Raw genomic sequence first — 25,823 nt, forward strand, 5'->3', positions numbered from 1 at the left:
TTCAGGAGTATGTGGATGGGAGATATTAGCTGAGCAAAATAGTCCTCCTGCACAGGCTCTTAAGGGAAAAGACTGGGAAAAAAAGTATAAAAGAGTGCATCTAGCTTTATTTGGGTCAATTAATTATTGCTAGCTCAATAATTGAGGTACCGTACCTGTTGGTGCCCTGAGGTTTTTCTCCTGAGATTTCTCTCCCCCCTCCCCCATTTTTTTTTTTCTTGGTTCAGACTCTGGGACTCCGTGTTCCTGCCATCTTCCTTCTGGATGAGAATTCCTTCAGAGCTGACTGCCATGTTCTTGGGGGAGAGGTTGGCCTTGTGACCACAGTACTCTTAAGCTCTGGTTAGAGAATCAAACTGATGATCCAGTTAGAGTGTCTAGCATGATGATGTAGAGGACTGCTGCATTTTTCTCTTAACCTGAAAGTCTGAGGTCTCTATAACAGTTTCCTATTTTAGAAAAATTGGAAAACATTGATATAGACACATCTGCTAAACAGCTCACCTTGCCTACTCCATGATCCTGCCAGGGACTGGCATGCTTGCTTTATGCAGATGTCAAAATGTAAAGAGTGGATTGCAGAAGGATGAAATTCATTTAAATTAAAATAACCCTCAATGTGAACTCTTTAAATATGTCTTTTAAAATACAACTTTCTAATAAAGTAACTTTTTAAATATGTCCTGATTCTCGTTATTAACCTAAACCAATTCTAAGCCTTTCTGCTCCTTTTATTAAAATGGTTTTCCACCGGGGGCACGTCCTTCTCTGGTCCACCTTGGATGCCAGCCTTCTTAATAGCTCCCTTTCCTGCTCACTTGTTGTGACTTCACTTCTAGTAACATGGGGGCAGAGCTAGTAAACAGTCTTATGGAGCTTGGGAAAGAGCGTGTCTGAGCTCCCCCAAAGAAGGAATACAAGAATATTCTCATGAGTGTTAGAAATAATCAAAACAGTGCAACTGACTAGACCCAGTGCTGCTAAACTCACAAAGGTAACAAACTAAAGTTTAGAAGTAAAATTATTTATCTTTCCAGTATAGTAATCTTAAGCATTGTGTCAATAATAGGTACAAAACTTCCAGAAGGAGACACTCTTTTCAAGCTGGCATCCCTTTAAGAGTGATTTTACAGCCCCTATTAATAACTCAGTTCTCCATTCGAAGTATTTACTTTGAGTCGACATTCTTCAGTGACCCACTTTTGAAACAAAGGACAACATTGCATGAGCAATTTGCTTATCTATACTAACTGGAGTTAGAAAATAGAGAAGCAAAACCTTTAGATATGGGAGATTTTCCTGTGAATTTATCAGTGTAATCAGAGCAGTTGTAATTTTCATAATTACTTGTTTGACTTGTTTCTTTCATCTCAGTTCCTCGGATTTTGTTTGACGGCTGGACTTACCAAGATTTTGAGAGTGTTTTTGGCAGTGAGGATGAGATAGAGGAGCTTTCCAAGACCATGGTGCAAATAGCCAAGGTAAAACCATTGCTAATACAAATGAGTTAATCAGTGGGATACCCTGTTATCGATCCTTTATAGCTGGATGATACCTTCATATCTTATAGTGACAATGAAATTTCTATTCAAATAGTAATTAGGTAGGATGTTAAACATTAACCGCTAAACTTAAATATCTTAAATCTGTGGGACTGGACAACTTGCACCCAAGAGTTCTAAAAGAGCTGAAGAGCTTTCCAAGCTGTTCAGTGAATCTCTGCAGCAGTTCTAGAGGACTAGAAAAAAATAGGGCTGTTGATTTTAATTGCAGTTAACTCCTGCGATTAACTCAAATTAATTACGAATAAAAAATTAATTGCGATTAATCGCAGTTTTAATCACACTGTTAAACAATAGAATACTTTCACTACAGATTTGACAAAACACAAAGAAGGTACCAATGTGAGATTTCTAAAGATAGCTACAACACTCGACCCAAGGTTTAAGAATCTGAAGTGCCTTCCAAAATCTGAGAGGGACAGGGTATGGAGCACGCGTTCAGAAATCTTAAAAGAGCAACACTCCGATGCGGAAACTACAGAACCGAACCACCAAAAAAGAAAATCAGCCTTCTGATGGTGGCATGTGACTCAGATGATGAAAATGAACGTGCATTGGTCTGCACTGCTTTAGATAGTTATCGAGCAGAACCTGTCATCAGCATGGACTCATGTCCTCTGGGATGATGGTTGAAGCATGAAGGGACATATGTATCTTTAGCGCATCTAGCACATAAATATCTTGCAATGCCGGCTACAACAGTGCCGTGTGAATTCCTGTTCTCAATTTCAGGTGATACCATAAACAAGAAGCAGGCAGCATTATCTCCTGCAAATGTAAACAAATTTGTTTGAGCGATTGGCTGAACAAGAAGTAGGACTGAGTGGACTTGTAGGCTCTAAAGCAGGGGTTGGCAACGTTCGGCACGCGGCTCGCCAGGGTAAGACCCTAGCGGGCCAGGCCAGTTTATTTACCTGCTGACGCGGCAGGTTCGGCCGATCGCGGCCCCCACTGGCCGCGGTTCGCCGTCCCGGGCCAATGGGGGCGGCGGGAAGTGGCGCAGGCCGAGGGCCCTGACATCATAATCAAAAAGGCTGACAAAGGAGGTGCTGTCATCATCATGAATAAATTGGAATATGACCAAGAGGCTGCTAGACAGCTCTCTAACACCACATTCTACAGGCCATTATCCTCTGATCCCACTGAGGATTACCTAAAGAAACTATACCATCTGCTAAAAAAAATTCCCTGACAAAGCACAGTAACAAATCTGTACAGACACATGCCTAGAACCCCGACCAGGGGTATTCTATTTGCTACCCAAGATCCATAAACCTGGAAATTCTGGACGCCCCATCATCTCAGGCATTGGCACCCTAACATCAGGCTTGTCTGGTTATGTGGACTCTCTCCTCAGACCCTACGCTACCAGCACTCCCAGCTATCTTCGAGACACCACTGACTTCCTGAGGAAACTACAATCCATCGGTGATCTTCCAGAAAACACCATCCTGGCCACTATGGACGTAGAAGCCCTCTACACCAATATTCCACACAAAGATGGACTACAAGCTATCAGGAACAGTATCCCCGATAATGTCACAGCTAACCTGGTGGCTGAACTTTGTGATTTTGTCCTCACCCACAACTATTTCACATTTGAGGACAATATATACCTTCAAGTCAGCAGCACTGCTATGGGTACCCGCATGGCCCCACAATATGCCAACATTTTTATGGCTGACTTAGAACAACGCTTCCTTAGCTCTCGTCCCCTAACGCCCCTACTCTACTTGCGCTACATTGATGACATCTTCATTATCTGGACCCATGGAAAAGAAGCCCTTGAGGAATTTCACCATGATGTCAATAATTTCCATCCCACCATCAACCTCAGCCTAGATCAATCCACACAAGCAGTCCATTTCCTGGACACTACTGTGCTAATAAGCGATGGTCACATAAATACCACCCTATACCGGAAACCTACTGACCGCTATACTTACCTACATGCCTCCAGCTTCCATCCAGGACACACCACACGATCCATTGTCTACAGCCAAGCTCTAAGATATAACCGCATTTGCTCCAATCCCTCAGATAGAGACAAGCACCTACAAGATCTCTATCAAGCATTCTTAAAACTACAATACCCACCTGCTGAAGTGAAAAAACAGATTGACAGAGCCAGACGAGTACCCAGAAGTCACCTCCTACAAGACAGGCCCAACAAAGAAAATAACAGAACACCACTAGCTGTCACCTTCAGCCCCCAACTAAAATCTCTCCAGCGCATCATCAGAGATCTACAACCTATCCTGAAAGATGATCCTTTACTCTCACAGATCTTGGGAGACAGACCTGTCCTCGCTTACAGATAACCCCCCAACCTAAAGCAAATACTCACCAGCAACCACACATCACTGAACAAAACCACTGACCCAGGAACCTATCCTTGTAACAAAGCCCGATGCCAACTCTGTCCACATATCTATTCAAGTGACATCATCATAGGACCTAATCACATCAGCCATACCATCAGGGGCTCGTTCACCTGCACATCTACCAATGTGATGTATGCCATCATGTGCCAGCAATGCCCCTCTGCCATGTACATTGGCCAAACCGGACAGTCTCTACGCAAAAGAATTAGTGGACACAAATCTGACATCAGGAATCATAATACTCAAAAACCAGTGGGAGAACACTTTAACCTGTCTGGTCATTCAATGACAGACCTGCGGGTGGCTATATTACAACAGAAAAACTTCAAAAATAGACTCCAACGGGAGACTGCTGAGTTGGAATTGATATGCAAACTAGACACCATCAACTCAGGATTGAATAAGGACTGGGAATGGCTGAGCCATTACAAACATTGAATCTATCTCCCCTTGTAAGTATTCTCACACTTCTTATCAAACTGTCTGTACTGGGCTATCTTGATTATCACTTCAAAAGTTTTTTTTCTCTTACTTAATTGGCCGCTGAGTTGGCAAGACAACTCCCACCTGTTTATACTCTCTGTATGTGTGTATATATATCTCCTCAATATTTATTCCACTCTATATGCATCCGAAGAAGTGGGCTGTAGTCCACGAAAGCTTATGCTCTAATAAATGTGTTAGTCTCTAAGGTGCCACAAGTACTCCTGTTCTTTTTGCGGATACAGACTAACACGGCTGCTACTCTGAAACCTTTGTATTCTGTGTTGTAATTGAAATCAATATATTTGAAAATGTGGACAACATCCAAAAATATTTATATAAATGGTATTCTATCTGTTTAACAGCGCGATTAATTTTTTTAATTGCTTGACAGCCCTAGAAAAAAGCTAATGTGGGATGACCCAGTTATTAAGATACCAGCCCTGGGCAAAATCATGGGACAGCTTTTAAAGAATACAGTCTTTATAGAATTAAAGGAAGGTAGAATAATTAATGCCAGTAATGTGTTTTATGGAAAATGGATTTTATCAAATTTGTGTCTCAGATCTTTTTGAGATTAAAGAGTTTTGACAAAGATCTGTTATACTAGTTACTTCTGTAAGGAGTTTGATTAGTATTGTATAATATCCTGTTAAACTAGCACTAGGAATCAACATAGCAAATGGTAAATGGATTTTAAACTGGCCGACTGATCTCAAAATAATTGTAAATGGGGAATCCCCATCTAATGCGTTCTTAGCAGGGCCCACAGGTATCTGCTCTTGGCCCAATGCTATTCAATATCTTAAACAATGATGTGGAAGAAAACAACGCCCACTTCCCTCCCCCCCCCCCCAAAAAAAAAAAAATGGAAGGGACTCAGAAGAGAGCTACAAGAATGATTGGAGGTCTGGAAGACCTACCTTGCAGTGAGACTAAAATAGCCTTTTCTCTTTATTTGTATGCTGTGTGTGAACATATTCTTTGCTCTACATGTACAAACTAATATGATTGGGAGGGTGGAGGGGGGAATACAATACATGTTTACAGAGACTGGTTACCAGTTAATACATTAACCTCTATGGTATTAGTATAACTGTGTGACAGCGAAAGCTTTCTAACTTACACTGAACTGTTCCCAATTCACTTTAGGAAGAAAATTTTGATGGATACGTAGTTGAAGTGTGGAGTCAGCTGGGAAATCAAAAGCAAGCGTAAGTATGAGCCTTTAGGATGCACTGATTGAAAAAGTGGCTTCTGCAATATAAAACCAGCTTATCTTTTTAAAAAAAGTATAAAAGCTGTTGTAATTAATCCATATAGATTTGAATTTTATATTTGCACTGTTGGTGTTTTATTTGTACACCTGACCAATTTGTTGCACTTCTAATTGAATGCCAGTAACCTTCAAGGATCCTCTTTGCCTTATAATTTCCATGCAGTAGGAGTGTCTATACAGCAATTAGGAGGCGTGGTTGCAGCACATGTAGACACACCTGTGCTAGCTTTGATTAAGCTAGCTTGCTAAAAATAGCAGTATAGCTGTAATGGCACAGGCTGCAGCCTGTGTTTGTACCCAGTATCTTGGATCGCCTCCTGATTGCAGTGAGAATATACCCATTCTTTGTGAACTCAGTTAAGATTGCTCATTTGTTTCCTCAGAATGGAAACCCTGAAAAGTAAAGAAACTGCAAGTTAAATCAGTTGCACCCAACACTGCTATTTTTCAGGCCTTAATCCGCTGTTATGAGACTTTCATACCACATTAATAACCTTTCAAACTTTATTTCAGTTCAACAGTAAATCCCAGTGCACAAAAAATGGATAAACACTGCACCGTACAATATTAACTCGAACATGTACATGTTTTGTCTAACATATTAACAGATCTAAGTTAGTGGAAAAAACTTAAACGTATGAAGTTGGGAGGGGTTGCAAGTGCTTTGGAGGATAGGATAGGATAACTTAGTGGAGCTGGTGTTTCGTCTATTGGTTACTTTCTTATGGTTGTGTAAACAGTCAGATTGACTTTATATTATTTTATTGAGTAGCTTTAACACCAACTACAAACCAGTTTAAATATGTTAATATGAACTCAAAGGGCTAAATTGCCAACAGCACATGAATAAACATTACAGGGAATGTTGTTTGCTAAACTACAGGGAGAGAGTATACTTTATTTGGTATGCTTCCAAAATGAGGCCTGCTTTCTCTACACTTCTGTAAGATTTTGGGGTGATTTATGGAGTTTAATTCTTAGAGTAAGTGTAATTTGCCTTCATTGTACTCCAGCTTCTTTCTCCACATTGATACAGTAAGTACTATTCCATTACTTCAAGAACAGTGGAAGCTCCTCATAGTAGAAACAGAAGCTATTTTCTGCATTGATATGTGGTTTTTTTATTCATGAAGTTGACTGTTAACACACCTTTACATATTTTTAATGCTTATCCATTTTTGCTAGCCATGCTGACCAAGAGGCTTAAAATAGATCTCACTGACCTTGGCAAAGCTATTAGAGGGAGCAGATCTAATGGATTGCAGTTCTCCTTCTCTTTGGAAGTGGTCCAAAATACAGCTTGGATAAAAAGTTTCTACTTGTACACAAATTAGTCGGTTTGTGTTTTACAGTTCTGGGTTGGAGTTTCCAGGCATTTGAGCTTGGCTCCCCTTTGTCAGACTTCCACTCAGAATCCCTACTTGTAGCCTTTATTATGCATTTCCCCACTGCATTTTGCTGGGGCCACTTAATCTGTTTTTTCATTAACCTTGCCTGTGTACAGTAGCCATAAGAATTTAGCTGTTGTTTTGGCCATCAGATGACACACCGTTCTCCACCTTAAGATCACAGGCACAATTGAGAGGCACTAAGTTGTGGGGCCAATATCTTCATTTTACCCCTGGAACTCAAATCACAGTATTTAATGCCACCATTGATCAGGAGTAAGAGATCTAAGGTCACTCTGCCCAGGTATCGTGTATGACAGTAGACTTTCTTTCCACCATTCTTGGGGCTGGCAGACTTCAGCAGTTTCCAACCATATCAGTGATTTTGGCCCTAACCTTCTAACTTGCAGAATTAAGCTAACACACTGCTCAGGCAAGTCTGCTCTTGAATTGGTTTTTGTTCATAGTGTCTTGCTTTAGTTTTCACTAATTTTACCTCAAGCATCAGGGTAAAATTGTGTTCTTGTGTCATGAGTATGCATGAGTTGTCTGCTGCTGCTCACCAGAAAAGTACAGGGTTAGAGTTGTCCATGTCCTTCTTGGTTAGTCCACATAGTGGCAGTATTGTAACATAATTCCTACTGTACACCAGCTGACTTTCAAGGGATTGTATTTGAGAAGTGAAAGAACATCAGAAGGTAGGGAGAGCTGAAGTTGGATGTTGGCACAAGAATGAATCCCTGTCCTGTAGAGATGTAGGTCCTTGATAGAAGAACAGTAATTATGTATGCTTCATATACAGGTTCTATATTAATTTTGTTAAGTATTTAGTACAGATTTCCCAGAAATACATCGCTTTCCCTGAGGGTAGGGTTGGCTGCTTTTTGGAATCTGACCGTGAAGAATCTGTACCATCATAGTGGTGCTCCTAGGAACAGCTAGCTTCTGCCATCAGATTACTTCCCAAGCCATTGGATGGCAAGACAACAAGGAGATCTGGCTTCCTTATGGGACTGGTATTTTTACATTGTAGTGTGAATCTGCTTATGTTGTAAAAGTAAATTAGCCTGCTGACTTTAAGCACCACTACCTGTTGGCTATAGCAGCTGACAACTGACCAGCAGGAATTGTGCATGTGTGTCAAAACAAATGCAGAATGTGTAACAGATGTCACATCAGTTACCTGACAACAGGATCTTCTGAAGTTATGTAAAATTCTGCTTTTTGAAAAGCGTTCAGGGTTGCGGAGCTGTAACTAAGAACACAACAATTCTAAACTTAAATACACGAACACTTAAATACTAATGTGATAAATGACAAAATTGGCTTTTCTGATTGATCCTTCCAGTGGACTTGTGGTATGTCAGCTGTAAGGAGGAAGTTGATTGGCTATGGAAACGTCTTAAATTTCCTAATATTATATCATAGCATTATGGAAAAAAGCTCATAGACCATTCAGTACTGCTCCCAATGCTGGATTATTCCATACAGTACACTTTGTAGTATTTTGGTCAATTCCAAATTAAAATCCCTTAAGTGATACAGCTTGTTGGTTGCCTTGGTAGGCTATTCTACAGCCTAATAGACTTTGCTCTCAGAAATGTTCTTTTTCTCAATTCCATCCTTTCATCCCATTGCTCCTAGTTATACCTAAATAGCACACCAAACTCTTTTCCTTCTGCTTCTACCATTCCAATATTTGTAGACTTCCGAGCTCTCCTATGCAACCATTTAGTATTCATTTAGCATTTTTAATAATTCTCTCAGAATAGATCATGCAAATATGGTGGGAAATGCAAACATAACTAGTTACCCAATTTAGCAAAGATTTGTATAGCTTTTTGCTGTACCTTTTTTTTTTTTTTTTGCTTGTAGCTTTTTGCTTTTTTTAAATCTTAAGGCTCATTAAAGTTCTAATAGCTCTCATGACTGTGTACACTGGTTCCTTACTAACATTACTTAGTATGACAAAGTCAGGCTCAATGGCTGCAAGAGGGTGGTGGAATCAGGTATATTAGTCCTAGGATGATAAAAGGCCCTTTTCTCTACAAACTGAGAAGGGGTTACCTCAGGTCAATTAGGGACACCTGAGTCCAATTAAGGGCTACCTGAGACCTTTTAAAACGCCTCCTCTGGTGAGAGAGGGAGGAGAGGAGACAAGCTGCCGCTGGGCTAGTGGAGTTAGAGTAACCCAGTCTCATCCCAGTTGATTGGCACAATTAGAACAAGCAGAGGGAAAAGGAAACAAGAAATAAGGATCAGGAGCAATTAATTGGAATTCCATTTCTGGGGGAAGCTTCAGCTTTGCTCTCTACCCCTTTCTCTCCTCTTCCAGTTGCCTGTCCCACTAGACAACAGCTCTCAGGGGTAGGCACCGGCTGGCAGAGTCCTGGACCCTCTTGAGGTTCTTTAGAAGAGTGGAAGCAGGGAGATAGGCTTCGCTAGGGTGAGAGGCTGCTCCCCTCCCCATAGGGTAAACAACCAAAACTGAGAGCCTGTTTAGGGGAAAGACTGATACCCTGGGGCCAACAACAGGACATTCCTCCCTCCTCCCCCCCCCAGCAAGGGGGCAGGGAAAGGTATCTCCCTCTGTTTCATGTTTGTAAATTGGTTTCTTTTTGTTTGGTGGAGGAGCACTCCTTGGGCCTGCCCTGAGGCCCACCATGAAAATACTGATAAGTAAACAGAGGGGGGGAAAACAAACACTGTCCAGAGTGGGGTTGATTTACCCCAGACCCTGCCACTGCCAAAAGGGAGAGTGCTAGATATACAGTAAATCTCGCCATAGTTCACTAGGGGTATGTCTACACTACAAGAGTAGTTCGATTTTACTTAAAGCGAATTTGTGGAACCGATATTACAAAATCGAACGTGTGTATCCACACTAAGGACAGTAATTCGACTTTGTGAGTCCACACTAACGGGGCAAGCGTCGACATTGGAAGTGGTGCACTGTGGGCAGCTATCCCACAGTTCCTGCAGTCCCCGCTGCCCATTGGAATTCTGGGTCGAGCCCCCAATGCCTGCTGGGGCAAAAAATGTGTCGAGGGTGGTTTTGGGTAACTGTAGTCATTCAACCCTCACTCCCGCCCTTCTTCCGTGAAAGCGCCGGCGGGCAATCAGTTCGCGCACTTTTCTGGTGATTGACAGCGCAGACGCCACAGCACTGCGAGCATGGAGTCCGCTGCGATCATCGCTGCGGTTATGGCCGTTGTCAACACCTCGCGCCTTATCATCCACCTTTTTCAGAGGCAGATGCTGAGAAATTGGGTGAGGAGGCTACAGCAGCACGGTGGGACTGGTATTTTTACATTGTAGTGTGAATCTGCTTATGTTGTAAAAGTAAATTAGCCTGCTGACTTTAAGCACCACTTTAAGCACGGTGAGGACATTGTCTGACACGGGCACGGACCTCTCACAAAGCACGGGACCCCACGCCGTGGACATCATGGTGGCAATGGGTCATGTTGATGCTGTGGAACGGCGATTCTGGGCCCGGGAAACAAGCACGGACTGGTGGGACCGCATAGTGCTGCAGGTCTGGGATGAATCACAGTGGCTGCGAAACTTTCGGATGCGTAAGGGAACTTTCCTGGAACTTTGTGAGTTGCTGTTCCCTGCCCTGAAGCGCAAGGACACCCGGATGCGAGCAGCCCTGACTGTCTAGAAGCGAGTGGCCATAGCCCTCTGGAAGCTTGCAATGCCAGACAGCTACCGGTCGGTCGCGAATCAATTTGGAGTGGGCAAATCTACCGTGGGGGTTGCCGTGATGCAAGTAGCCAACGCAATCGTTGAGCTACTGCTCTCAAAGGTAGTGACCCTGGGAAACGTGCAGGTGATCAAAGATGTCTTCGCTGCGATGGGATTCCCAAACTGCGGTGGGGCTATAGATGGAACTCACATCCCTATCCTGGGACCGGCCCACCAGGCCAGCCAGTACATTAACCGAAAGGGCTACTTTTCAATGGTGCTGCAAGCACTGGTGGACCATAGGGGACGTTTTACCAATATCAGCATCGGATGGCCGGACAAGGTTCATGACGCTTGCGTTTTCAGGAACTCTGGTCTGTTTAGACGGCTGCAGGAAGGTATTTACTTCCCAGACCACAAAATAACTGTTGGGGATGTGGAGATGCCTATAGTGATCCTTGGGGACCCAGCCTACCCGCTAATGCCCTGGCTCATGAAGCCCTATACAGGTGCCCTGGACAGTGAAAAAGAACTCTTCAACTACCGGCTGAGAAAGTGCAGAATGGTGGTGGAGTGTGCTTTTGGACATCTGAAGGGGAGATGGAGAAGCTTACTGACTCGCTCTGATCTCAGCGAAACCAATATCCTCATTGTTGTTGTATCTTGCTGTGTGCTCCACAGTCTCTGTGAGAGCAAGGGGGAGACGTTTATGGTGGGGTGGGAGGTTGAGGCAAATAGCCTGGCTGCTGATTACGCCCAACCAGACACCCGGACGATTAGAAGAGTCCAGCGGGATGCGCTGTGCATCTGGGAAGCTTTGAAAGCTAGGTTCCAGAGTGACCAGGGTAACCTGTGACTATTAAGTTTTTTAAACAGAAGCTGAACCTGCCCCCATTTCTTTACCCAGTTAATGTTGACTATCCTCTCCAGTTACCAACCCCCTTCCCTCCCTTCCAACACACCTTTAAAAATAAAATAAATGAAACTTTGTTCATTAACACCGTTTTCTTTATTAAGGATTTCGCGGTAAAGGGTTGAAACTGGGACGCAGACTGTGGTGGGGAGCGGGTGTAGTGATGGAAAGGATGCTTCTAAACTCGAGGAATGACAGGCTCCTGCTCCTAGAGCGGTCCACAGTGGTGGACTGGTTGTTTCAATGGAGCCTGCCACCCCTCCTTTTCGGGACTCTGTGTGTGGGGGCTATGTGACTTTGTGGCAGGGGAGGGCGGTTACAGATCCCCTGCTGCGTGGCTCTGTGATCCAGGCTAAGGACCGCTGCATAAGATCTGTAACCGCCCTCCCCCGCCACAAACTCGCATAACCCCCCCCACACAGAACATGAAAACCACCTCCCAGACTGACCAGTGTGCCTAGTGACTGCAGTGTGTGTGTGTGTGTGTGTGTGTGTGTGTGACCGTGACCTTCTGGCGAACCTGCCCCCGTGTCTGTACCCTGGTAAAGGTGACTGTCCTCTCCAATTACCAACCCCTTTCCCCCCCTTCAAACACACTCTCCTCTAAAAGAACATGACGGAAACAGTAATTAACAGAAACGTATTTTTTATTAAGAACTACACAGGGGATGAAATTGGGACGGGGGCTTGGGTGAGGTGCATTTGGAGGGAAGGAAAGGACGTATCAAATCTTTGGGAATGAGAGCCTTCTGCAATTTGAGCAGTCTGCAGGGGTGGAGTGACTGTTTTCACGACCCTTGCCGCCCCTCCTTCTTGGGAATTTGGGTGAGGGGGGGATGGGACTTTGTGGCGGGGGAGGGCGGTTAGAGATAGAATGCAGCGGGGCTCTGTCCTCCTGCCTCCGGTCCTGCAGAACATCTACAAGGCGCCGGAACGTGTCCGTTTGCTCTCTCATTAGTCCAAGCAGCGTTTGAGTTGCCTGCTGGTCTTCCTGCCGCCACCTGTCCTCCCGTTCGCTGTGTGATCGCTGGTATTGTGACACGTTCTCCCTCCACTGGGTCTGCTGTGCCGCCTCAGCTCAGGAACAGACCATAAGTTCTGAGACCATCTCGTCCTGTGTCCTTTTCTTTCAGCGCCTGATCTGCGCCAGCCTCTGGGAGGGGGATGCCGGGGTAGCTCGGGAGACACTCGCAGCTGTGAGATGGGGAAAAAGGGAGTGAATGCCTCAAAAAGATACATTTTTGCAAACAATGAATATAGTCTTTCTCTGTGAACAAGACCATGCACAGTACCTATCATATGTGCACTCAGCACAAGGTCGAATTTTCTGTCTTCACATTGAGTGCCTGGGGTCTTGCTGTACAGATCACACAAGCGGGGCCGGACAACGGAATTCTGTTAGCAGACGGCCATGGTAAGCCGTAGACTTTTGGCTGCTTAAAGCTTAATTTACAATAGTACCCTCCTTTCACGTTCCAAGCAATGCTTCTAGCATTGGCCAGTTCCTGCTGCCGGCGATCCGGCCAGCATGAACTCTGCCCCTGTCCCACCCCCGTTGCGGCTGTCCCCAGGAAAGATCCCTGCATGCTGCCGGCGAACCGCTCAGCAGGAACGGTTCGCCTCCCCGCCCCCACCGCGTGGCTGTAAACCGCCGGTTACAGTTATTTAAAGGAACAGGCAATGATACCGGAGTACCTGCTGCTAGCCTGGCGCGGAAAAGTTTCCTACCATGGAGGAGGCAATAAGGCCACTCTCCCCAGGAACCTGATGCAAAGGCTTTCACATTATCTCCAGGAGAGCTTCATGGAGATGTCCCAGGAGGATTTCTACTCTATCCTCAAATATGTTAACAGACTTTTCCAGTAGCTGCACTGGCAAGGACTAAAAAGTTAAGCACCTAGGGCAAACTGATCATTAAAAACCCATTGCTAACATACCATGCCTATTCTATTCAATAAATGTTTAAAACACTTACCTACTGATCCTTCCCCTGATTCATGGTCCGGGTTACCGCCTTGGGAAGGTTGGTAGGGGATCTCCGTGAGGGTGATGAAGAGATCCTGGCTGTCGGGGAAATCAGCATTGAAAGCGCTGTCAACTGCCTCGTCTTCCTCATCTCCTTCCTCATCTTCCCCATCTGTGAACAGCTCCGGGGAAGCGGCCGTCGACAATACCCCATCGTCAGAGTCCACGGACAGTGGTGGGGTAGTGGTAGCGGCCGCACCTAGAATGGAATGCAGTGCCTCACAGAAATGGCATGTCTGGGGCTGGGATCCGGAGCGTCCGTTTGACTCTTTGGTCTTCTGGTACGCTTGTCTCAGCTCCTTGATTTTTACGCGGCACTGCGTTGCATCCTGGCTGTATCCTCTTTCCGTCATGGCTTTTGAGATCTTCTCGTAGATCTTCGCATTCCGTCTTTTCGATCGCAACTCCGAAAGCACGGACTCATCGCCTCATACAGCGATCAGATCCAAGACTTCCCGATCAGTCCATGCTGGGGCCCTCTTTCTATTCTGCGATTGCATGGTCACCTCTGCTGGAGAACTCTGCATTGTTGCCAGTGCTGCTGAGCTCGCCATGATGTCCAAACAGGAAATGAGACTCAAACTGGCCAGACAGCAAAAGGAATTCAAATTTTCCCAGGGCTTTTCCTGTGTGGCTGGTCAGAGCATCCGAGCTCGGACTGCTGTCCAGAGCGTCAACAGATAGATGGTGCACTGTGGGATAGCGCCCGGAGCTGTTAGCATCGAATTCAGTCCACGCTAACCCTAATTCGACATGGCCATGTCGAATTTAGTGCTACTCCACTCGTCGGGGAGGAGTACAGAAATTGATTTAAAGAGACCTATATGTTGAAATAAATAGCTTCGTTGTGTGGACGGGTGCAGGGTTAATTTGAATTAACGCTGCTAAATTCAACATAACGTCCTAGTGTAGACCAGGCCTAGGGGTAAGGAACCTAGCAAGCAAAGGATTTAGCATGCAAAACTACTCATAATTAGAACAATGATTTAAACACAAAATTAGCCCACATTGCAGCCAAGCTGGATTAGTTGGTACAAACAATGTCTTCCAGTAAGGTTTTAGTTGAGCAAATATCCCAGAGAGAGACATCTTCTTGATAGGTAATCCTGAATTTTGCTGGGATTAGTGCAACTGTTCTTGAGACACAAACTTTTTACTTGTCTATGTGGTGGCACTCTAAGGATAAAATGTGTAATAGCCTTGAATAAGTGTCCCTACAGCCTTAGCTGCTTTCAGGATTTGCCACTAACAATGCATATCAGAGAGGATAGTAATGATAGTGCTGCATCTCTTGTCTTCCTGTTTTCCTGTGTAGGGATCCTAGAACTCTTAAGTGATCCAGTGTATGTGGTGTGTCCAATTTCAGGAATTTAGGGATATGTTTCTCTGTTGCTAGAATTCCAAGGATAAGGATATTTGACAACTGACTTAATTCAAGTTCTTCAGTTTTCTCTCCGACAAATAATTGCTACCTAACACAGCAGCATGGTCCAGTAGATAGAGCTCTGAAGTAAGCATCTGAAACATTGTCAGCTCAGCCACTGATCTTGTGACCATTGGCAACTTCTTTCATCTCCTTGTGCCTCTGTTTTCCCTTTGGTTGTATCAGTATAGATAGTAAGACAGTCCCTATCCAAAGAGCTTATATTGTGTGTGTTCATGTGCCTAAAACAATGGGGCTTCTCGGCACTACCATAATACAAATAAATAATTTTGCAAGCTGAAATACTTGACGTTTCCTTTGCTTAGAATCAACGTCTGCATGGCTTATTGTCATGGTTATGGGGTGAACTGGGCTTTGGACCCCTTTAGTTCCTCTCAAGTGTACCCCATAGGTGACCAGCCTGCTTTCTCCACCTCACTCTGGGTCTAACCACTCCAGCCAGGGTCTGTAGGTGACAGTCCCCACCCTCTTTTCCCAGCTGTGTTAATGTGATCGGCCCAACTGTTTTTGTTCTGTGTGTGTGAGAGCCCTGTCGCTTCAGGGACCTGTGATTAATGATAGTGGTTAAAGTGACTAAAAAATGGTATCTTTAAAAAACAAAACAAATATTTATTTATTCATTCACCCAAAGGTACAAAGCATGCAGAGAAAAGAATAAAAATGATTAAGGTATCTATTTGCATATTTCCCCTTATGTACATCTTAATCTGTCCTTACAAGCATTTACAAGTTCCTCTGAGCCCCATCTCTGGCTAGGAGAAACAGGCTGCTCTCCTCGCAGCATGGTGTGTCCTTGTCAGACTTTCAGCTCTCGCTGAGGGTCCCTGGCAGCCTTTCTTAGCTCACCTGAACCCCCTCCTTTTTCTAGGCCTGAGGACCTGTAATTGCTTAGAGTTCCCTTTGATCTCTCTTTTTCTCAGCCTTGGCAAAAGAACTATGTCACCAGCATTGAGACCGAGGAGTAGCCTTTTCATGGCTGTGAATCTAGCTATTGTGTCTGAGTGTGTGTTGGGATGCACCTTAGCTAGGCCATTATACTGCCTTTCCTTCTTGGTTCCCCTAAGAACCATTTTTTGCTCTAACTCCATAGCAAATAACTCACCATAAACACAGATGTATGAACCATACTAATAAAAAGACATTTCCTATTTCATCACACTTTACTCATTTCTGTACACTCTTGAATCTAGGGATGTCACTTTAAACTAAAGCAAACAAAACACCACCACCTCCTCATCAGTAAGAGAGCAAGAAGTGTGGAGTTCTGATGAGTCCAAAAATAGCTATTTATAAAAACTTTGAGTCTCCTTTCTTTTCAACTAGCTTTTCAGAAGAGCACGAAGGTTGCTGGTGCACTAGTTTGACCACACCAAGGCTTGAAAGTCTGACTGCTCAAGTTCCCCTTAAATCGTGTTTTCTGTTTCTCTTATCAAGTGGACCGGACATGGTCATCTTTAACTTATTTTGGAGAGCAAAAAGTTAATGTTGTCAGTATTCCAATGTTGGCTGGAGCTGTGGCTGTTTGCTCAGAGGTCTGCCCCTGTTTAGCCTATTATCTTCAATCAGTTCCTTCAACTCTGACTTTTATTCTTTGCCGGTGCATCCCAAGACTATATTGTTTTTTAGTACACTTTGAACCTTTTTTTTTTTATCCTTGAAGTGAATGGCCTTTAAAGGGGCCACTTTTATTTTCCTATAGAAAAGAAAGCATTGTTCTAACTGAAGCAGTTAAGTTAAATAAGATCAGACTAAAAAGGTAAAGTGTGCAGTACACACTGTACAGGTCTGCATGTGTCTGTTTGGTGTCCAAACTGCCTCAATTCAAGGGTACAAGTTTTACCTGCAAGACCCAATGTTTCCACAAATATGGAAACCATATGATCTAACGTTAACAACATTCTTTCCACAGTATGCCCACCTGCTACTGATTTGTGAACTAAGGGTCTTCTTTTCCTTCAGTCATCCTGTGCTCTTTATACAGGCTAGCCTCTTGCGGCATCCACTTGTTGCCTATTTACACTCTTGTGCTGAGAACCACTAGAAGCAATTAAAGATGAGGGGGGGAAATCTTGCTAATCTTCTCTTCATTTCAGAGTCCTACACAGCAAGTAAACTCCTGTTTCTGTTAATGAGTGGGATATTTTTACACTGCGTTTAGCCTTTCTGCAGAACTCCACAGTACAATGGACAGATCTTCAGTCTAATATTAGGTTCTTTTGCTTCATGTGAGGTAGGGAATGTGGAAGAAAATCTAGTTTTCTGACAAGGTAACTGCTTTCCCTCAAGAGTGACTCCTAATTGACTCCAAAGTGACTTTCTTTATATCACTCAACAACAGCAAAAATTCCTTGGCAGGCTTGAAGAATAAAATTCCACAAGCTTCTCATCCTGTAGCATTTGGCTTGAGAAATGTAACCAGAGAAATGTTTAGAGGGCCGAGTGGCACTCTTTTCCCTGTCTCTTCTCAGGCAGTTGGTTGCTTGCTGGACAGATTCTTTCACTAATCTGATACCTAAAAATTCACTGAATTTTTATTCTGTTCTTTTCCCCAAATGTCCTGGATCAGTTTGTTGTAGAGGCCTGAATATATACCACTCAATGTCATACTAGACTTGGAGATTCCACATGTGTAGTTTATTCCTGTCATTCAGGCAGCCATTTGCTGATAGGTGGCACCACCAGCTCACGAATGCTGCTTGGAAAAGATGCTTTTCTCACAATGTGCTGCAGGAGCTTGGCTTCCTACCGAAGATGACCTTCAGGCATCTTATTAATTGTTGGTGGGAGTAAAGCAACAAAAACCTGTGCTGGCAATTCCATTCTTCAGGTTACTCTTCCAAGGATTAATTATTAATCAAAGATTTGCTGTAATTCACTCTAGTTTCCTGGTATTAACTAGGGAATGAAGTGGCATGAAAGGACAATTTCTTAATTAAGTAGACAGCTTTACTCTGTCCAATTTCCCGGACAGGTCATTAAATTCAGGGACTACTGACTACCAACCTTATAGAAAGGCTAAAGTTAGAAACTTGCTGAATTTCAAAGGGTCACATAAATATAGCGGAGGATGTAACGGGCTTCTGATAACATGCCCCATGGCAGACTTCAAATATGCTGAAGTGCAAGTACTGTGCATTAAGACCAACTGTGTATTCTAAGGTCAGTGTTGTCATGAACTGCAGTAATAAAGAAAAATCTCAGATGCCAAAATGTGTGGACAGATACTTAAATTTTATAGGGGGCAAATGTAGAGTTTGAAACTGTGGATGTTTAGAAAATTGACCTTCATTATGCCAGCGATAATAGAAGCCCTGGAAGAGTAGGGAAATGGTAGATCTTAATTGGTTCAAGATAGATTCTTAAAACTTCCAATGTTTTAGAGGCATCTCTGAAGTTAAATTTGACAATGGTGAAATATATCATAAATATTTAATGAAGTCTTTGCCTAACGACCATTTCTGTTCCCATCATACTGTACCTCATTATAACTTTTAAAATGTGAGACAGTAGTTTTTCTTTCAAAATTGTCAGTGGTAATATGTGAAAATATTGTTTTAAGACACTATAGAGCACTACTGGGACACTAAAGTTTTAATTTATAGCATGCTGTACATGGACATTCAGCTGTTGCTGTTTAGGGAAGATGGGAGAGTGCACACTTGATTTAAATCATCTATCTTGGTTGACAAATGGGAGTGTGCCTAAATGAAGTCTTTAAGCATTAATCATTAATCCTGTCTTATTCAGCATAAAGCTCTCATGGGCTGGAGAGAGAGCTTGACAGGTTAGTGGGCCAGTTTGTAAATCCTGTTTTTTGCACATGAAGCTGCAATTCTTCTGCTGTTACTTTCCTCCCCGACTCGCCATAGGCCAAATATGGAATTTTGATATGTGCAGTGAAGCTCTAACAAGCCAAGTTACTTGGGTCCCTGAGATGATCTGACATTCTGAGGAAATCTGCAGTGGCATTACTCAGCTTTTTTATATAGAGAGGCCAAACAGGGATGGGACATAAGAATTCAGGAAGCCCTGAATTCTAATCCTACCTTTTGTCAGTGATCTGTCATGTGGAAAGGGTGGGTGGGTGGCTGCGTGTGCATGCCTGCAAGGAACACTACCGTGCCATAAATCGTCTCTAGAAAGTGACTAACAGGTAAATCTTTCAAGGATGTTAAGGGGATCAATGTTCAGGTGAAACTTTGAACATGAAGACACTAATAATAATTTTTAATCAAGATTTTCTAAAAGATGCTCTAGGAATTATTTTGGGGATCAGCTATGGCCTGTGCTCCACAGGAGGTCAGACTAGATGATCACAGTTGTTCCATTCTGGCCTTAGTTTTTCATAGATTCATGAATTCTAACATGACATTAAAAATCAGTTTCTTCTAATCTGCAATGGCAAATAAAAATGCCTTAATCATAATCACCTGGTTATTGCAAGTTGTTACTCCAGGACAGCGTTAAGATTGTTTGGGTGCCTTAACTATCTTTCTTAACTTAACATATTTGGATTTGTTTTAGTGTAACCTTAATTCTGAATTTCTAAGGCTTGCAATTGTCCCTAAATAAAGCATTACAACATCCCTGAAATGTTGGCCCTTAAATTACTGCTACAAACTGGGAGCTGTGACTCCATCTTAATGTAGTTTTTGTTGAGGATTATATGGCGAGATGGTGGCGGGGGACCTTGATGGAGGGCATTTTGGCAGCACTTGTAATTTAATATTTAATAATAATTTGATAACTCAAGGTTCTGGTTAGTGTTCCAGATGCTGGCTACCAAATAACAGCAGCGACTTAGACCACTTTTTTCCCTGTATTGGGTCAGGAGGCTGTGACGTTCCCTCACAGGTCCAGACCTAAGCATGGTGCTTTGTGCCTTTCCCATTTGAAGACTGGATTTTACTGCAAGGCACTCTACAGGGGGTTACACCTCTACATCCATTTGGAAGTGGAGATTAAAAGCACATGATTTAGGTGGTGGACAAGGCGCTGATTTTCCCCTATAAAGCGGTAAATGATCTGGGACTTCCTTACCTGATGGAGCAACTCTTCCACGTACCACACTGCATCCAGTTGCTGGTGCTCTTGAGCTGCAGCCCCTCTGAAAACTGCCAGCAAGGTGTCCTACAGGGGAACCCTTTGGTTTTTGCATTCGCTCGCATCATCCCCCATCTACCCTACTCCACCAGTGTATTTGGTTCAAAATTGGCCTGATTTAACCTCCCTGCTATGCTGCAAAGTCCAGTTGTCTTAACAGGTATTTGGGGGAAATGAGGCAGGTACGGGGGATTGAGATGTTTTGGTTGGTAGGAATATAAAAGGCAGGAGCTTCTGACTTGTGTGTGAAGATGTGGTGGTACTGTCACTCTTGTATTCCTTTTCATGGAAAGGGTGGCTACAGCTTAGGGTAGGGATTCTCTTATGCTGTATTTAAATCAATGACTCGTTTGACTGGATAGTGGTGCTCTAACTGTGGAATACATACACTGAGGGATGGGAAAGGCAGTTCTTACTCTTCCAGAATGAGAATGGAGACTGTAAATATGGCAAATGAAGAAAACTGACACTCGTGATTACTTGCAATCTAGTGTTTTGCTCTGGATGGGAGAGGGAATATATGTAAGATAGTGACAAGTGGAATGGTTCAGTGGTATTTCAGTGCAATGTTTTGTCCCGAGGCAACCAGGTGTCATTTAAACTCCAGAGAGGTGAGGATGCTGCAGAAGCAGTGTACTAGGCTCTTGGGAGTAAAGAAGGAATCTCCTGTTTGCCACTTTTGCCACAACTGAGATTGCAGAGTTATTGGCAAACTCCAGAGGCAGTTTCAGCCATGTTGTCTGAAAAAGTGCTCAGATTTTCTTCCTTTGGCTACTGTTGCAGAGTTATATAATCTACCCCCAAGTGAAAATCTTAACTGTAGAGAGGATGACTGACTTAAGAAAAATCTCTGGGTGAATAATCAGGTACCAGGGGAAGAGAGGAGGGAGGGAGGGAGGGGAGATGGACTCCTTCTCCCCTCCCATCATACAGCTGGAGTGGATTACTGTACACAAAATTAGTCTGTTTCTGGGATTTCAGTTCTAATGTAACCTAGTAAGTGGAATGAACAGTTTAGGATGGCCGTTGCTAAATGACCTGCCTCCCACTCGTGTACCTTCGGATCGTAGGGATCTTTTTCTTGTTCAATGTAAGCAAAATGAGTAAACAGGTACCATCAAAGTGTCTCTTGCACCAGCGCAATTTAGGTTTAATTCTGGCAATAACCATTTGGCTCTCAAACCAAAATTTACACCACAATTGCTAGAAGTCTGTGTTCTTAGATAGTATTATAGTTGGGAATTTTCTCTTTGCTCTGACTTGTTCATTGTAGGTTTGCGGTGTAACTACAGAGACTTTAAATTCCCTGTTCAGCTCATCTGTCTGCTTCCACCTTGCCTATGGCTAAATAGGGAAGTTGACTTTGTTCTGATGAATCAGATGACTTAAGGAACGCACACAGAGGGACAGTATTTAATTTGTGAAGTGAAAGTAATAAAGGACTCTGCTTGAGCTGCTAAAAGTCATTAAACTTAATTTCTACATCTTATCTCTATGTAGTTTACTGATAAATCATCCACTTCACCTAACTGTGAGAAAATTACAGCATAACTTTAATATTGGAAGATTTTTGACACTGCCTGTGTAGCCAGTTGATCCTTGCACTCAGTGTTTCATGAGGGAACTGAAGAATAAAACAAATGTATCTGAAAAACAACAGTTCTGCTTCTACATATGATTTCTCTTCATTATATTACTGATGGTAGCTTTCTAAAAGAGGATCTTTCAGGGTATGTCTAAACTAGAAACTTAAGTCGACCTATATTAGTAATTACTGCAGTGGTGCATGTCTACACTACCCTCCTTGGGTCGGTGGTGCGGGTCCTCACCAGGAGTGCTTCACACTGCCCCTCTGGGGTTAGTGGGGGAGCTGAGAGCCTAGTCTCAGCTCCAATGGCAGCTGCCTCACAGGCTCCCGGGCTCCTGGTGGGCTGCCACCCCCTTTGTTCTCTGTTCTTTGCTGGGAGCTGTGGCGGGGAGCCACCTGGGCTTCTCAGCCCCCCTTCCCACGACGACCTGGACTACCAACATTCCAAGTGTCACCCTAACTATACTGATGTGAGCCCTATGCCTCTCGTGGAGGTGGAGTTATTACGCCGGTGTAGGAGGGCATTTACATTGGTGGGATCAAGGCTGTAGTGTAGACACTGACATAATTAGGTCAATGTAAGCTGCCTTATGTCAACCTAACTGTGTAGTGGAGACCAGGCCTAAGAGTTTACTTGTTTCTTTTACTTTATTTTCCACCTGACATCCTAATGATTTATAAGAACTGGCTGATGTGGGAACATTTAAATTGTGCCACAAATAGAGGGTGATGATTTCAGGTAGGGCAGGGTCAGCGAACTCTTGAAACAAAAATCTGATTTTTGTGCATACAGGGTAAGAATTTTTTTTTTTTTTAAAGTACAGAAAATGTATAGGTAGAAAGGTTTCTAAAAAATCCACATTTTCTTGAGGCCTCAAAACGCTTTGAAGATTGCATGGCTTGCTGAAAGCATCTTCACATATTCCACTAACCTTAAATTCAACAGTACAATGACCATCTGAATCTGCTCAACAGCTGTCTGTTCCAGAACAGAATTCAGTTCTATTGCTTGGCTTAAGTCTCTTCAGTAAGAACATGAACTGAAGGGATAACCCCTTCTGATGAGAATATAGTTGATACACATACGCACACCATTGTCTTTGTTTTTCAGGAGCCGTCCCGGGGGAAATTCCAAAATGTACATTTCAGTTGAGAATTTACATGTGAAAATGGAAAAATTAAAATTACAACAAAAAATGGAAAAATTTTAGCTCTACTGTGATAACCTATTATAAGTATAGGAGTACCTCCAGCAGTGTTGTATATTTAGTGATGCTGGAAGAGGGCATGCCTTGACAAATCTGCCTAGAATGTTTCACCCGCTACAAGACTTCCAGATAGGATGTACTGCCTGTTGCATGTCTTTACCTCTAGTTTTACTTTTTAAATTACTCATGCGAATATCATGCCACGTCTATTGTCTGTAGCCTAACAATGTGTTTGTATTCCAGGGAGCTGATTCATTTGCTCACTCACCTCTCAGAAGCTCTCCATGAAGCACAGCTTAAGCTAATACTGGTAATCCCACCTGCTGTCACACCAGGGTGAGTACTGCATTGATGGGGGAGATTCCAGATGAGAAATTCTACTTTGTTCTCTCATCAACAATACATTGAACAGCTTTCTCAAAACTAAGGGCAGGTCTACACTAACCCCCCAATTTGAACTAAGGTACGCAACTTCAGCTATGTGAATATCGTAGCTGAAGTTCGAAGTACCTTAGTTCGCACCTACCTCGGTCCAGACGCAGCAGGCAGGCTCCCCCGTCGACTTCGCGGTACTTCTCTCGCCGAGCTGGAGTACCGCAGTCGACGGCGAGCACTTCCGGGTTTGACTTATCTCGTCCAGACAAGACGCGATAAGTCGAACCCAGAAGTTCGATTTGCTTGCCGCCGAACTACTGGGTAGTGTAGACCTACCCTAAGTGTGGCTTGCAGGAGCAGGGACGTACTTTAGTACGATGCCTGTGATCACGTGGTTTTGCTCATCACTCTCTGTATATTCGTAGACACTAACCTCATTCATATTTTTTTTCCCAACATATCTTGGATTAAGGCCTCATACTATGCATCAGTCCAAAATATCAGGGCAGAACTGCCTGGAAAAACAAAGCAGACACATTTGTGAAACTTTGTGACTCCTCACCACGAGTGGGATAGTGTGTGTGTGTCTTTAAGACTTCTGGCACACTTTCAAAATGTTGTAAATGGTGTTTAAGAGATGGGGCTAGGGGAAGGTGTGAAATCTATGGTAACTCAGCTTTATTTTGGTTTGACTTTCACATGCATGTGAAATGCATCTAGTACCCAGCAATAGATGCAGCATGGCCTTACTATATATACAGTCAGGCAAAGTAAGGCGTTGGCCTTCGTAGCACTAATAGCTGAGAGACAGAAAGTTGACTTGAAAAGAACACACAATACAAATTCACCGGTTTTACGGGAACTTCTGATTCAACTGAAGTAAAAAAATTTGTCTGCTTCTATCTTTCAATAAATATTATAGGAAGGTTCTTTACTTCCTAAAATGTTACTCATTCAAAAGTGGAAGCCAGTCACCATGGTGTAAACCAGAATGTAAATTTCAGCAGATCTGGAAGGAAATTGGTCCGTGTAGAGGAGCGGACTCACCCCTTTGGCGCCTCTGCTGGTGACTTCTGGGAATTAGCTCTTCCAGCGTCCTGGAGCACCCCCTGCAGGCCAGTGTCCCTTCTGGACCCCGGTGCCCTTATATCTGGGGTGCTGTCCCCCCAGCAGTACATCCCTCAGTACTAGGGTCTCTCCTCACCAGGGAACCCCCACCCACTATCCCTACCTCACCTCAGAATAAGGCTACTGCCAGTCACCATTTGGCCCCCGTTCCCTGGGGCAGACTACAGTATAGGCCACTCATCATTGGCAAGGTGGGGTTTGGACCTGCTGCCTTCGCCTAGCTCTGGGCTGCCCTCTGCAACTCCCAGTACCCCTTGGCCTTCCGCTAGGCCGCAGCCTGCGGCTTTCCAGGCTGGAGCTCCTCAGCCTGTCCCTAGCCCTGCTCCACTCAGGTACCCTGTCTGTAGCTTGCTGCAGCCAGAACCTCTCTCTGCCTTCAGAGAGAGACTGTTGAGCTCTTGGCTCCCAGCCTTCTTGTACAGGCCAGCTGGGGCCTGATTGGGGTGTGGCCCAGCTGTGGCTACTTCCCCAATCAGCCCAGTAGCTTTTCTCTTTGCCACAGCCCTCTGCCAGGGCTGTTTTAAACCCCTCAGGCAGGAGCGGGGTAACCACCCCGCTACAGTCCCCCTGACCAGTGACCACACTCCTGTCCTTGTTATTACTTTAGTTGTCCCCCATAATTTTTTGGGTTTCAGGCCCTGTGGGGCCTCCCCTTAGGCTGGGGGGGGACCCTTTAGCAGTGGGCGGGCTTATGCCCGCCCACTTCCTGGACCCCAATATGTACAGTCCCCCTTTCTTATTTTCATGAACCTCAAACCCTCTTAAACCAATGTCCACAAAAGCTGTAACCTTTGAATACATCACACACACACAACATGCTGGGGACCGTTGCGCCAGGCAGACTGACCACAGTTGATGGTATCACACCAGGCATCGTGGAGTGAAGTTCCCAGAGCTGGCTCAATCTTTGTGAATCTCTGGGGTGGTGCCGGGTAGGGTCAGGGTATGCATCCCTTTGCATGGCCGTGAAAGTTTTGTGCTGGGGTGGTTTTGTCCAGCTGACGACTTGGCCAAAAAGCATGTAATGCAACTTTTGACTATAACGAATGATGGAAGGAAGGTCAGATCTTTGCGAGACTGACATTTTGCACAGAGATTTTATGCTCAGGATTTGGCACTGACAGCGCATATGAAATGCCACTAATTGTTCCAAGTCTGTATGTACTGATTCTATCTGTCCCTATGGGCAGCCAATATAACAGCAATATTTATGTATCTCATATGATTGACTTTGACTGCTAGGCATTCTGGAT

At 43.9% G+C, this 25,823-nt stretch overlaps 1 protein-coding gene across 10 annotated transcripts in view; it reads left to right on the forward strand.

Moving 5' to 3' along the window:
- The window catches only part of CHID1 (chitinase domain containing 1), a 275,026-nt gene that overhangs the window by 25,685 nt on the left and 223,518 nt on the right, over positions 1-25,823 (forward strand). For all 10 annotated transcript variants that reach the window (XM_034770332.1, XM_034770329.1, XM_034770336.1 and 7 more), the window contains exons 6-8: positions 1,375-1,481; positions 5,582-5,643; positions 23,311-23,403. In XM_034770332.1, coding sequence (XP_034626223.1) covers positions 1,375-1,481; positions 5,582-5,643; positions 23,311-23,403 — 262 coding nt within the window. The remainder of the gene's footprint in view (positions 1-1,374; positions 1,482-5,581; positions 5,644-23,310; positions 23,404-25,823) is intronic.

The sequence above is a fragment of the Trachemys scripta genome, chromosome 4 (assembly GCF_013100865.1).
Source record: "Trachemys scripta elegans isolate TJP31775 chromosome 4, CAS_Tse_1.0, whole genome shotgun sequence".
Taxonomy (NCBI): domain Eukaryota; kingdom Metazoa; phylum Chordata; order Testudines; family Emydidae; genus Trachemys; species Trachemys scripta.